Source organism: Pteropus vampyrus, unplaced genomic scaffold, assembly GCF_000151845.1.
Source record: "Pteropus vampyrus isolate Shadow unplaced genomic scaffold, Pvam_2.0 Scaffold98, whole genome shotgun sequence".
Classification (NCBI taxonomy): Eukaryota; Metazoa; Chordata; class Mammalia; order Chiroptera; family Pteropodidae; genus Pteropus; species Pteropus vampyrus.
The window spans coordinates 2,257,516-2,272,194 of NW_011888879.1; the positions used below are offsets into that span (position 1 = coordinate 2,257,516).

Genomic DNA, 14,679 nt, shown 5'->3' on the forward strand with positions numbered 1-14,679 from the left:
TTTTTTTTTTTTCCTCCCAAGTTCTCTTGCCTCGCAATCCCCCCTTGAATCCGAAGGCGCCTCGCGATTGGGTGCTGGGGCCGGGTACGTCAGTCAGACTGTGACGTGCAGTCTTCCTGTTTCCTTCAGCTGTGTCTTAAAGTAAATCTTGTTGTGGAGCGCAGCCCTCAGCTGAGGGAGCGCTCTGAAATCATACACCATTGCAGCGGGGACGGCGGAGCGGCGCAAAGGAGCCTCTGCGGGTCCGCCTGCTCCCGCTCGGCTCCCTGCTCCCAGCTCCTCCTCGGCTCTCTTCTGCTCCCTTCTCTCTCCTCCTCTCCTCTCCTTTTTCTTCTCTTCTCTCCCCTTCTCGCCTGCTCTCCTCCTCGCGTCTCTTCTGCTCTCCTCCCCTCTCCTCTGCTCTCCTCTCTCTCCTCTCTCTCCTCTCCTCTCCCCTCCCCGCCCTCGTCTCTCTCTCCCCTCTCTCCCTCTCGCCCGGATCGGCTCGCTCGCTGTCGCACAGACTCACCGTCCCTTGTCCAATTATCAGTCATCACCCGCAAGATATCACCGGGTGTGAGCGCGCGCGTGTTTTCCTCTCTCTGCCGGCAGGAAAAAAAAAAAAAAAGGCTCGGTCCCCCCTGCTCTCCGCACCGCGTAAGTATCTTCTGTCCCTTCGCCAGTCCCCTCCCCTTTTCCAGAATCACTTGTACTGGCTTGTTCTTGAATGAGAAGAAAAGGGACTCCCAGGACTTATACCCGTGTAAACATTTTTTTTTTTTCCAGGAGAAAATGGTGTTCTTTACATGAATCATAATAAAATAGCCTCTAAACAGTTTCCGAGCAGGAGCCTCAGTGGGACTCAGCGCTCCGCTCCTCCCAGTTCCTAAGAGTAAGTGATCCGCTTGGCTTTTATTTCTTTCTCTTTCCCGCTGGTGGCTGGGGGTGGTGTTGGCGATGGGGGGGGGGGGAGGCTGATATTGCTGGACTTGTCGCTGATCTTGTCACCTTTTGTGTACTGTGTCTGGGGTGTGCGGGGGCGTTCGCTTCCCTTCCTCCTTTCTCTCGCCCTCTCTTCTCAGGAGAGAGGACCGCGAGGGGGACAGGGGCGCTTTTTGTTTGTCTGGATCCCCGCTTTCCGCCGAGCCTCATCCTTATCTCCCCGAGTTAAAACTCCTGGGCTGGTCCCCACGTCCTTTCTCTTTGTCTAGTTTATTATAGCTCCCTTTCTTCCAGGCTCTTCCAATTTGCTTGTCATTTGCATACCTTTCACTTCTTTTAACCCCAGCAGCGGGCCGGGGAGGAGGGAGGAGGGGAGAGGGAAAGGAGAGGGGGGATGCGCTCTGTTACTTTGCTTTCTAAACGCTGTCGAAGCCGAAATGTTGAAATCGGGGCTGGAGCGGTGGAGAGATGGTCCCGGGAAACGAGCGCGGCGCCCCTTTGCTGAGCTCCAAGGGGTAGGTCAAGTTGAGTCCGGTGAGGCGGCACCGGCAGCCTCAGGGGGTCGAGTGGCGAAGGGATCGGGGCCCGAGCGCCACGGGAGGACGGGAAGATCGCGGTCCGGTGGGGGTAGGGGCAGCCTATCCGCGAGGCCAAGTCTCTCGCAGTCGTCGCTGGCAGTCTATGGTGTCCGGCTGCTTCGGTCTTGTCTGGTCAGGGTGGTACCTACAGTTTTGCCCGGGTTTGGAGGACTGGGAGGGAGGAAAGGAGAGGTGAGAAGAATTGTTACTAGGAAGAATAGTGAGGAGGGCGGCAAGAGCTGCCGTCTTCCCTGAACGGATAGAAAGGGGGCTGCTGGGGGGTGGGGGGGGGGGGTGGAAGGTTTGGAGGGGAGACATCACCCCGAGTCCTATTTAGCAAGTTGTTGGTTCTTCTGGAGCGCCAGCCGATTATTCATCCTGCTCAAACTGAACGCTGCTGGAGAGTGCGGATTAGGGATGGGGGGGCGGGGGGAGAAGGGAGGTAAAGGGGGAGTCGCTTTGGAGAGAGTCGAAGGTCTCCCGCCCCTTCTCAGCTTCTTTGGAAGTTCAGCGTCCTCCAGGCCCGCAGAGCAAAAACTAGGAGGAGGGGTTGGGCCCAAGGAGACAGGTTGGAGTGTGAACCTGCTCCTGCTCTTGGCAATCCAGAACCCTACTCCGCCTGGGGGAAGGCTGGGAGCTCACCTGCTTGTTTTAATCTTTCCAAGAAGGTCTGTGTTGTCTCCTTGAGCTTATAAAAACAGAGCAAGCACAGGATGGCCTTCTCTCAAAGTCAAGGCTAGAAGTCTCTTCTCTCTCTCTCTCCCTCTCCACTCCCCCCCCCACCTATACCCTCTCTTCCAAAATAATAATAATAATAATAATAATTCCTTGCCTAAACTAGGTAGGCGGAGGTCTATTTTAGCAGAGTGCGCATGAGCAGGGCCTGACAGGTGTGTTGTGTCAAGAAAGACAGGTGCAAGTTTCCTCTGTGTCTGTGTGTGTCTGTACAGTTCCAGACCACAATGTATGCCCCAGGGTTGTAGAGGTTTATGAATTTATGGTTGCCCTGGTTAATAGGATTGTCTGGACTAATGGGAATGGGCTGTTGTTATGTTTTGAGCCCTGCCATGTGAGTTCTTTGGTTGGGGGTGGGGGACAAGTTGGTATGTGTTTATTTTTCTTAAAGATGTTGGCAGGCTGCTGCTGAGGCTGTCTCAGGCACTTGTCTGCCAGGCGGCTGAAAGTACCCCCACTTCAGGCAGCAGGTGGAGGGAGATTGACTTTCTCTTTGCTTCCGTCCAGTTTATGTCTATCTCCAAGGTCTGTGCTGGGGGAGGCGGGGTGAGAGCTGTCGTGTGTGTGTGTGTGTGTGTGTGTGTGTGTGTGTGTGTGTGTGTGTGTTCTGGACAGCCGTGGGTGGTGTGCATAACTGCCAAGAATACCAAAGTCAGTTTGAAAGTGTTACTGTTGTTAAAGCTTATCTTTTTTAGCGTGCTTTCTCTCTGCCCAGAAAGAATAGGTATGTGCATAAACTCTTTCAAGTCATATGTTAAATATTCTCATAAAGTAGAATGAGCCTGTCATTGTACCAGACATGTGCCAGATGTCCTAGTTATTACTTTGATGGAGAAGGAAAATCTCAAGTACGTGAGAGGTAACTGTGCTTTTCTATTTGATGCAAGATGTGGGCAGTCAGTTCTATGAAGAGTTTCTTGCAAAAACTTCTTTGTGTTTTCAAAATGAAATTGGTTGTATGAGGTGAGGAAGAAAAAGGAGAGTTTTTAGGTTAACTTGTCTGTACACACAATGTGGATAATTTTATATAATGGTAAAATAGACCAAGGTAAGGGCTATGGCTTGCTGTGTGAGGGAAGATGTTGAGAATTAGTGTAAGCACTATACCTGCATTCTTAAAACTGACCTTTAAATTTTTTTTTACACAAGTTACTTCTTGAGTTGCATAAAATTAGGTTAGATGGAGAATAGTTTTTGTCGGTTGGTTTTGTTGCTTGGATGGTGATCATTGTTTCATGAAAATGAGATAGTATGTGTCATTTATTCTTTAGATTTCAACATCAAAGTTCCCTCTAATACTTTTCTTGGATGCTTTCGAAGTGCTTTCATAATTAAAATGTCATCTACAGATATGTTCTTTTGCTTTATTTTTAATAGGGGGTTATCTGTGCTTGGCACTTACTGATATTTTTATGTGTCCATTATGCAGAATTCTACTTAGGTTAATCACCACCTTGTGGGAAAAAAAGTCATGCATACATAACATGCACCTTTGTTCTCACTTTATTCATTTCCTAACATCTTTCCTCTACAAGTAGCACTTGCAACCTTAAAACCTAAGCCAGCTGTCAGGCCAGCTCCTTATTTGTTCAAAGTGCAAATAGACCTTTTCCCTCCAATTTCTCATATCATTTCAGACATTGTCTTGCATTTGCAACTGCTAAGATAAGGAATTATTTAGGTTCAGGATTAACAAAAGAAATCATAAAATGTTACTGATTTTATAATATGAAGATGGATCGCCCATGATATGTCGTTACAGGATTCTAATTAAGTACCTTTATAAATTAGAAAGGACATATACAGAAGGAATTTCTTACATCTTATTTACTAGTGTATTCTAAAGCTTCAAAGGACATTTAGAGTATTTCAGATTTCCACAAAGAGAAAAATGTGTGTTTTTTCTTGAGATTATTTCTCACTCTGATTTACCAATTTGGTGAATTAATACTCTTTAAATACGTAAAAATGAATATTTTAGGCACGTCTTGGGAAATGTTATATGTTCGATTTGCTGGTGAAAATGTATGGAATTTTTGTTAGGATAGAGGAATTTTAAATAAAATGATTATGATTTGAGAACTCTCATAATAAGAAAATTTTAAATCTGCTACAAGATTTTGACAATACAATCTTAGTTAATTGAAGTATTAACTTATGTCAGGTGAGTTCTTCAAAATAAACATCAAAGGCTTTCTTAACCTGATAGTAGAAACATCTCCGAAGGAAAAGTTGCTAATTAGCAAAAATGAACTCTGAATACAGTGAGGGGGACAGCTTAGTGATTTGGAAGGGGGTGGGGAGTTACCTAAATCAAATTATCTGATTTTTCTCCCCTTGAATTACTGATTTACAGATTGATTTAAAATGCTGTCTGTCAGTGATATTCCATTTGAAATTTCATAACCGTGTTGACCCAAGTACATGAGAGGCCCACTTAAAGGTTGATTTCTAAAAGAAGTAAAGTGTAAGCTTGAGAAATTCTTCAAATAATTTTATCAACAAAGACAGATATTTCAAATAATCCAAATAGGAAACCATACCAACCTTACACTCCTCCTGTCTCATAAAAGATTTGTCTGAACTATCTGGATAATGACCATCATGAAACACTTCTTTGTCCAGAATTTGGACTCCAGAGAGACGCATAAAAGTTGCACCCCCTCCCCAAAATAAGTTCTTTATTAAAGTAAAAGCACTTAACTACTTTCTACTTCACATTGGAGTATCCCTTCAAAATTCTTCACTGAAAATTCTTTTCTACTAACATGAAGTTATCAGCTTCCTTAGGATCATGTTAAATAGAATAGATAATTCCAAACTAAATGAAGAATCTTTCGGAGTAGTTAAAATCTGACTCGATTATATCTGGATGTTTGTCCTTATACTATCTTTTCCTGGGAAGAATCTGCTATGCTAAGACGTCAGTTGTCTAGGAATTATTAAAGCATTTATATAGTTAGATGCCAAATGATGCAACGAAATATTTAATACTAAAAAATATTCTCTATGGATTTTTACATTAATTAAAGAGGAGTTTACAGGAGTAGAGTATGTGTATCTGATCATTAATACATTTGGGTTCAGATTTAACATCAGTATTTCTCGGAATACTAGCTGATATGACTGCTGAACAAGAGGTTTGATATTGACTGGTTAAACTCAAAATGTTAAAATTAAAATTAAAATATAATGCTGGGAAAAACAGAAGGCAGCAGGAAAAGAGGAAGACCAAATATCAGATGGGTTGACTCCATAAAAGAAGCCAGAGGCAGGAGTCTACAGGAGCTGAGCAGGGCTGTTGAGGACAGGACGCTGTGGACGTCACTCATTCATAGGGTGGCCAGGAGTCGGAGCTGATTCAACGGCAGGTACCACACACAGGAATCAATAACAACTGTAGTTGAAATATGCTGGCTTAGTACATATGTTGAGAAATAAAGGAATTAAAAAAAAAATCTTAATGGAGAGGGCAATATCAATGATAAAGTCATTTTATAGCATTCTCTAAATTCTGAACTAGGAAATCACAGCAATAGTTTGAAAATGTTTTCAAGTGATTTAATTTATATTATTGTCATTTAACAGTGTGTTTTCTCATGTGGTGAATATAGTTACATATATATCTTGTTTATGAAATGTGCTAGCAAAGTACTCTGTCAACCAGTTCTAGTTATTTAATCTTGCCCATAGCATTCATGGGTTATAAGCACTACTACCTTTATATCTAAGTTTAGGTCTAAGCTGTATGGAGAAATATATATTTATTCGTGCCTATTAACATAATGCCTTGTCTTGCTGGATGACATAATTTTTCCTATTTTCCTCCTTGGTTTCCCCCTCTTTATTGTGTCTCAGCTGTACATTTTACAACAAGATCTAAAAGTAATTAAATTCCCTTAGCCCCAAACAGAAACGAATCATTATTTAATCTAAAAACACTGACCGGTTGAGAGAGAATTGCAAAAACCAGATTAGTCTGGTGAATTTGGAGGAAGTCGCAGGATATTTTGTTCTAAAGAGACCCAATAAGCTTGTTTAACACTTCGTCTCCGCTGAAGGGGAGAGCATCATTTCTTCCCACCTTAGGAAGAGCGTAGCCCTCCTCTTGGCTCCAGCATGAGGCAGGGATGCAGCTGTTGATACCTAGGCTAGATGAGAGGAAATGCAGTTGATGAAGAGGTAAATGGCAGTTGGGAAAGGAAGGATGCCCGGGGATGACCTTGTGCTCGTCTCTTATTCCAGCATGTCCTTTCTGAGCCTCTGTTACAGAGGTGTGCTTCCCATACAGAGCAGGGATGGGGAGGAGGAAAATCCAGTTTGGGTGTTAAGGTGAACAGGGGGAGAAAAATACTGTGGAAAGTTTGTTCAGTGTTTCGATTGGAGATCCATGTGCTTTTTAGGTAATATTAAAGAGAAAAAGATTTGCACACAAAAAGAAGTAGAGTTTTAAAATAATGGCAGTGAACTCTGTTTTTGGAAAGCTGATATACATGCAGAAAAGACCTCCTCCCCAAATGTACGAGTCTTTCTGAGCTTTGAAATAATTAATCTTTTTTCTTGTTTGTCTCAGTCTTTCCTTTTTCTCCTCTCACCTGACAGTTACACCTGATTTATCAGCTCTAATGGGTTAGTGAAAGATTTGTCATTGCATTTTTGTACTCTGAAACCAATTTTATTATGAATGTGTGAGGGGGTCTCGATTATTCTGAATTCAATTTTGAACCCAGTAATGAAATTTTTAAGATCTGTTTCCATTCCAAATTCAGGACATTTTATCTTCAAGTATACCAAAAAAAAAAAAAAAAATGTATAAAGAGGCATCATACTGCTTATGTCTCATGATACTCTTAAACTGGCTCTTTAAAAATGTTGTATCTTCCTGGACTGCATGATGAAATCTTTCTCGCTTAAAATAAATACACACTGCCATCTAAGCATTGAGCATTTTCTTGATTTTTACAGGTTTTTTCATGCTGAAATTATGCCTGTTTGCATGGATAGTCATCCTTTAAAACTAGCCACAGATGCAGTCCTAGGGAGCACGTAGATGTTTTTACAGGTGAACCGAAAGAGATGGGAGCTGTTCCAAGCACTGCACGCCGCCTTTGGCAATAGACCCCGTTATTGTGAAGATGTGCTCTGTTAAGCAAACGTGAAGTTTAATATTAGATAAACCCCGTTTGAAAAAAAACAGTCTCATATTCTTCATAAAATGTTCATTGTAAGCAAAAAGATGTGACATCTTATGTTTATGCCAAATTTGGGGTGAGCATCACTAGTTAATCAGTCACAAAACGTGTCAAGTGCCTTTTATAAAATGCAAGGAAGGATGTTCTCTTTATATAGTGTATTCCCAAGAAACAATGGAAGTTCATAGGCAGAGAGGGTGTTTCTCTTTCTCACATATATTGGAGTGATGTTATTTTCTTTCTTCTTTATATATCTTTGTTCAGTCTTTTTTTTTCCTGGGTTTTTTTTTTTTTTCTTAAGTTTGGCATAAGAAATACAATTCACAAATGGTGTACATTAAAGAGTTTCTTTAGGCATGTGAGGTGTCATTTTGGCCAATTATAACAGAAGAAAACTAGTCCTAAAGATGTATTTAACCTCGCCTAGCTAAATTTATTGATTTCTAAAGTGTGACAATGTCCTTTTGCAGTGAGTCCAACTTTGTAATAATTTAAGTCATCAAAAGGACATCATGAAAATTTATATTCTCATACTTCCATTAAAATATAGCAACAGATACCATCTTTAAATGCGATTTTGCCAACAAAAATGCACGGCTATGCTAAATACGCAGACTTGTAATAAGAGTATTTGTGCATTTATTTCAATGTTAAATGGACCATTTATGTTCAAAACATGCTGATGGGGGTGTTCGTTTCACATATGATGAAAATATTTTAAAATTCAGTAACAGAGTGTGTGTTAAATAGTTGCATTTGTTTTAGTGTCTTTTTCCTTTTATAGCATTAAAATCACAATAATTTCAATGCAGAAATGGAATTTTTCATACAGATTTCACGCAGCCTCAAAATTTAACCTTATTTCTTAAGTATAGCCCACTTTCATCTTCTTTTGTAATGTGAATCTCAATGCCCAAAATTTAATCAATTGGTTGTCAGAGGCTGTGTACTTATAATCTACTGTTTCTTCTGAAGATAAACAGTATCATTTTAGGCATTTGTGAAAGAGAATCATATTACTGGTGCTTAAGCAGTTTTTGCTTTTTTTTTTTTTTTTTTTTAATCTTAATCCATCTTAAACCAGTGGAGCAGAAATATTTAAAAATGTTTCATTTCAAGCAGAGTGCATAATAAATTGCAATAATTGTAATGTGCCATAAATCCCAGAGCCTATGCATTTTGCATTTGATTCAGGATTGAGGTCAGGAAATTTGGAGAAATTTAAAGAAAATGATTCATCAGCCCTTTTGTTCTGTTGGCCAGGGTCCCGGGATTCTTGAGCTGTGCCCAGCTGACGAGCTTTTGAAGATGGCACAATAACTGTCCAGTGATGCCTGACCATGACAGCACAGCCCTCTTAAGCCGGCAAACCAAGAGGAGAAGAGTTGACATTGGAGTGAAAAGGACGGTAGGGACGGCATCTGCATTTTTTGCTAAGGCAAGAGCAACGTTTTTTAGTGCCATGAATCCCCAAGGTTCCGAGCAGGATGTTGAGTATTCAGTGGTGCAGCATGCAGATGGGGAGAAGTCAAACGTACTCCGCAAGCTGCTGAAGAGGGCGAACTCGTATGAAGATGCCATGATGCCTTTTCCAGGAGCAACCATAATTTCCCAGCTGTTGAAAAATAACATGAACAAAAATGGTGGCACGGAGCCCAGTTTCCAAGCCAGCGGTCTCTCTAGCACGGGCTCCGAAGTACATCAGGAGGATATATGCAGCAACTCTTCAAGAGACAGCCCCCCAGAGTGTCTTTCCCCTTTTGGCAGGCCTACTATGAGCCAGTTTGATATGGATCGCTTATGTGATGAGCACCTGAGAGCAAAGCGCGCCCGGGTTGAGAATATCATTCGGGGTATGAGCCATTCCCCCAGCGTGGCGTTAAGGGGCAATGAAAACGAAAGAGAGATGGCCCCGCAGTCTGTGAGTCCCCGAGAAAGTTACAGAGAAAACAAACGCAAGCAAAAGCTGCCCCAGCAGCAGCAACAGAGTTTCCAGCAGCTGGTTTCAGCCCGAAAGGAACAGAAGCGAGAGGAGCGCCGACAGCTGAAGCAGCAGCTGGAGGACATGCAGAAACAGCTGCGCCAGCTGCAGGAAAAGTTCTACCAAATCTATGACAGCACCGATTCTGAAAATGATGAAGATGGTAACCTGTCTGAAGACAGCATGCGCTCGGAGATTCTGGACGCCAGGGCCCAGGACTCGGTGGGGAGGTCAGATAATGAGATGTGCGAGCTCGACCCGGGACAGTTCATTGACCGAGCCCGAGCCCTGATCAGGGAGCAGGAAATGGCCGAAAACAAGCCCAAGCGAGAAGGTAACAACAAAGAGAGAGACCACGGGCCAAACTCCTTACAACCAGAAGGCAAACATTTGGCCGAGACCTTGAAACAGGAGCTGAACTCTGCCATGTCGCAAGTTGTGGACACTGTGGTCAAAGTCTTCGCGGCCAAACCCTCCCGCCAGGTTGCTCAGGTCTTCCCGCCTCTCCAGATCCCCCAGGCCAGATTCGCAGTCAACGGGGAAAACCACAACTTCCACACCGCCAACCAACGCCTGCAGTGCTTTGGTGACGTCATCATTCCGAACCCCCTGGACACCTTTGGCAACGTGCAGATGCCCAGTTCCACAGACCAGACAGAAGCACTGCCCCTGGTGGTCCGCAAAAACTCATCTGACCAGCCTGCCTCCGGCCCCCCCGCTGGCGGCCACCACCAGCCGCTGCACCAGTCGCCTCTCTCCGCCACCGCGGGCTTCACCACGTCCACCTTCCGCCACCCCTTCCCCCTCCCCTTGATGGCCTACCCGTTTCAGAGTCCATTAGGTGCTCCCTCTGGCTCCTTCTCGGGAAAAGACAGAGCGTCTCCTGAATCCTTAGACTTAACTAGGGAGACGACGAGTCTGAGGACCAAGATGTCATCTCACCACCTGAGCCACCACCCTTGTTCACCAGCACACCCACCCAGCACCGCGGAAGGGCTCTCCTTGTCGCTCATCAAGTCCGAGTGTGGCGATCTTCAAGACATGTCCGAAATCTCACCTTATTCGGGAAGTGCAATATCCTTTTATTTTCCCCTCGAGGAAAACAAGTCAAAACAAAACAGGCCTCCCAAAGGGTCAGGTTTACACGATATGTACCATAATGTAGATTAGCATCTTCTTAAGAATGCAGCCTCTCGTATTTTTCAAAGTAGTAAGCTTTTATCACACTCGAGGGGCACTTCTCATGGCATAAAACCTTTCCACTAAACCAACATCTTTACAACTTTCGCAAGTGAATTGCCTCGAAGAGCTGGTATTTAATGTGTGCTTTTTCAGTAGTGTTTTTTCTCTCGTTCTTCCTGTATTATCTCCTTATCCTTTTTTTTTTTTTTTAAAGAGTAGATTCAGAGATGGGGAGGAAAAACGTCATTGTAATATTGAATTCTATCAGAAATATTTTTTAAAAGATGGCGAGTTTTGTGATGGAGCGAAGAGGAAAGTCAGTTTCAGATCCCTAAGTTTCCGTGTGAAGAATTCTCTCTTTAAGCCGTCTACAGGCCTCTGGGCCTTTTAAAGAAGGCCTGATTCAGTCTTAGGAAGAGCACTGTCCTGGTGGGAGGCTGCACGGGACAAAGATGGATGTAGGAGGGGAGTTAGATTCTCTCTTTAATCTTGAAGTGAGACCCGGTTTTTTAAAGGAAATACACAGGTACTGATTTATTCAGATGGCATCGGTCTCTCGTTCACCCAAGGTCTGTTCTTTGGGTCTGGTGCAGCTGCCTCCATGCATGATTAACCTCTGTTCAGCCATACACAGAAATCCTTTGTCCTAACGTACACAAAGCAAATTATTTTGGAAAGCGAGAGAGCACAATTAAATATAAAACTCAGCTGTATTCGACTTAAAAAATGGCTCTTTTTTATGACTCTTTTACATTTTGAACCTGACTTTGATGTAGAGATGCCAGTTATATTTTTTTATTAGACCTGAACTCCAGCTATTTTTAACTGACGATTTTTTTTATCTAAAATTGTAAATTTAGAAAAATTTGTAAATTGGTCTTTGCAGTAAATTTTTAAAAATCTCGTGGTCATTGGTGGTTTGGTATAGTAGAATAGTAGCATTTGGGGGCAAGTAGAGGCTTGTTTCTTTTATAACAAATTGCCAGATGGATATAAAATTTAGCAATTAAGTTGCCTATTGCTAAATTGAGAACTTTGAGCGATCGTCTTGATGACTAGAAATTGACATTTCAGTATCTAAGCCCACTCCAGAGGCTGCCACGTAAGTGCAAAGTCTCAGCTCTGGTGGAAATGTGTTTTCCTAGGTAGCAAAGGTCATCCTTCCAGCCAACATTTAGGATACTGGCAAAGGCTTCCGATAAGGCTAATGGGAGCCACTGGTACGAGACCCACTTGGGCAGTAAACACAGAGTCTCTTTCCATGGTGAGGAAGAAGAGAATCACGTCATAAGAGAAAGGAAGAGAAAGGTGTTGAAGAATTAGATAAAGAAAGAGAAATTGAGTTTTGGTTTGGTTGCTGATTTAACTTCAACTTTTCAAATATCTCAAATTTAATCCACCAGAATAGAGCTGTGCTGAGCACCATGCCTTACCCATTATGAATACGCAATAAACATTGGTCAAATGATTGGAACATAGCTGTTGTTGATGAGAAAAGCAAGGAAGACACAATGGCTTGAATTTTTTTTTTTTTTTTTAACCCTGTACAGGGAGAGTATCTTTTTAGGTTCAGACCAGGCTACTGTCCAGGGCTAGACCCCATTGCTCCTCAAAGAGTCTTTACTTCATTGTGAAGCCAATAGTAGTTAGTAGTGACGGTGGGTTCTCTCCCTGTCTTTCTGTCTCTCCGTCTCTCTCTCTCTCTCTCTCTCCCTCCTTTGTACACACAAAGGAAAGGAGCATGCCCATTTTGGTAAATATTTGAAACCAGAGTTCCAAAGTCCTATAGGTCAATCCTAAACCCTTTAACTCAAGATGCCAGTTTATGGGTTTTTTTTTTATTATTAGACTTTTCATTGTATCCAGATAATTATGCCTGTGGTGTGTGTGTGCGTGTGTGTGCGTGTGTGTGTGTGTGTTTAAGTAAGTTGAGTCTTCTAGGAAAAAAATCTTTTAGATTGTTTTAAGTGTTGGCCATGTTCATTGTCTCACCCTGTCTAAATCCCCTGAGGAATTTTGAGGATTTGAATTGAAAGAAGTTCTTTTTATTTCTACAAGTATCAAAGACTTTAAAGAGAATACGGTTGCTGCTTCTTCAGATGAATAATTTCTCTCTCCTACCAATGTAAGATTCTGTGGAACAGTGATGGTTTGGAAACACCTGTATTTGTAAGAATGGTTACTCGCTTATACCTGGAATTTTTTTTCACGTAGCTAAATAATTTGGACTTCCTGTTGCAATTAATGATTACATTTTCCACCTTCTAGCCTTCTATTCTGTTTCTTTCTCCTTTCTGCCACATCACACTTAACCAGTTTTCTCATTGATATATTATTTCTTAAGAAGAAGACAGGCAAGCAGCCTTTCCTATAGTCTATATAATTCTGAAGCCAGTGAGGGTCTAGGTGTTTGTTGGGAAACTGGATCCACCCTTCTCTTCTCTCCATCTTTGTATGGCAATGAGTTCTTCCCTTGGTGGTATGTAGGCAAAATTCTCAAGCATTTTGTTTAAAGAAATCTCTGAGGATCACAGTGAGTGCTATATTTCACTTCAGTTTTAGGTATTCAAGCTTATATTCGAACTTGTTTTACAGTTATTTTTAGAAAATATCTGTAGAAATTAGTAGAAATGACGTGAAGTGGTACCACCAGAATTGTCATTATTATGTTTTTATTTTTAGTTGATGCTTTTCCAAATTGTAATAAATAATTTAATTCTTAAGGAACAATTCTTTCCCATTCCAAAGGGCATCATCTGTTTCTCTGAACAAAGTAGCCAAGATAAGGACTATTGAGAACACCAGCTTATCAGATAAATCTGTTTTAAGTTCAACACATTAAGTATATATGCTCTATATAATAGAACACACTACCTTATTATCCCTTTTAGTAGAAAGGAAGTAGTGAATATGTACGTGTTAAACTGAATGTCAGTACACCTGCTCCAAGAGCTCAAGTCTTGGATATAAAAAAAAATATATATGTTGAGTATTTTTGCAAATGAATCTATTTAATCAAATATTAAGTTTTATTCAAATTCCAAAAGAAACAGCCAGCCAATTGTTTTTCTTCGTAATGTTCCTTGTCATTCACCCTCTTTGCATCTCAAGAAAAATAGCCTTGTTTAGGCCTCAAACATTTGCATGCACCCAATTAAACACAAGAGGATTATAAGCCATCAAGACATGCAGGTGAAGAAACTGAGCCTGTTCTCTGTGATAGCCAGCTTTTGCTACTCGACTTTTAGGGAGAACATGAAAAATACTTGAAGTTTAGAAAGGAAAATTATTTAGTAATTTGAAACTATAATTCAACTGGAAAATGTGGATTAAAAAATGAATTTCTAAATGTGAAATAATCTATAGGAGTTGATCTTTTCCATTTTTGGAAATCTCGTGGGGCCATAGTAATTCTTTTAGCTATATTAGCTACAGGGAAACATGTATATTAAAGATGGAAAGATTCTGGGCTCCTACCCCCTCCCCCACATTATGAAGGAAATAAATTTTTTTTACTTCCATAAAATACACATTGCACCGGTTCTGTTGAACTTCTTAGTGGAGCAACAACTTGCTCTGTCACTTTTTTGAAATGAGAGTGTTTAGACCTTTTCTCTCCATTTCAGCTTTCTAGGGGGCAAGGCTCATAGAAACAGCAAATCAGAGCACAAGGAGAAAGCTAAAATTCTTTGGGTTTCAAAGTGGTTTAGAAAATGTAAGTAAGCGGTCCATTCGGTTAGAAATGCAGCTTGAAAAATCTCTAGCCACAATTCCGAGTTCAACTGGAAAAAAAAAAAGAATTTTCTGCCTCCAGCCTTCACAACCTATTATTCTCCCATTTGCCTTTTTGCTGCCTCTGCTGCTCCTCCTGCTGCTGCCGCTTAGGTAAGGTTATATTGTGCTTGGTAAACAGACAACACTGAGATTCTCAGGTTGTTTGAACACCGCTACGTTCAGCTGTAGTACTCTACTCCTCTGATCTTTTATATTCCCGAGCAGATGTCTTTCATTAATTTATGGATTTATCATCTTTACTTTCTTTTCTCTTTTTCCTTTCTTTCTTTTTTTCTTTTCTTTCTTTTTTTTTTTT

The 14,679-nt window shown here is 41.6% G+C and overlaps 1 protein-coding gene across 1 annotated transcript in view; it reads left to right on the plus strand.

Annotated features, from left to right (window-relative positions):
* The first annotated feature begins 21 nt into the window (after positions 1-21).
* Positions 22-14,679, plus strand: part of PROX1 (prospero homeobox 1) — a 55,250-nt gene continuing 40,592 nt past the window's right edge. The window contains exons 1-3 of the mRNA XM_023533229.1: positions 22-636; positions 766-871; positions 8,690-9,322. Of these exons, the coding sequence (XP_023388997.1) occupies positions 8,757-9,322 (566 nt within the window). The 5' untranslated portion in view covers positions 22-636; positions 766-871; positions 8,690-8,756. The remainder of the gene's footprint in view (positions 637-765; positions 872-8,689; positions 9,323-14,679) is intronic.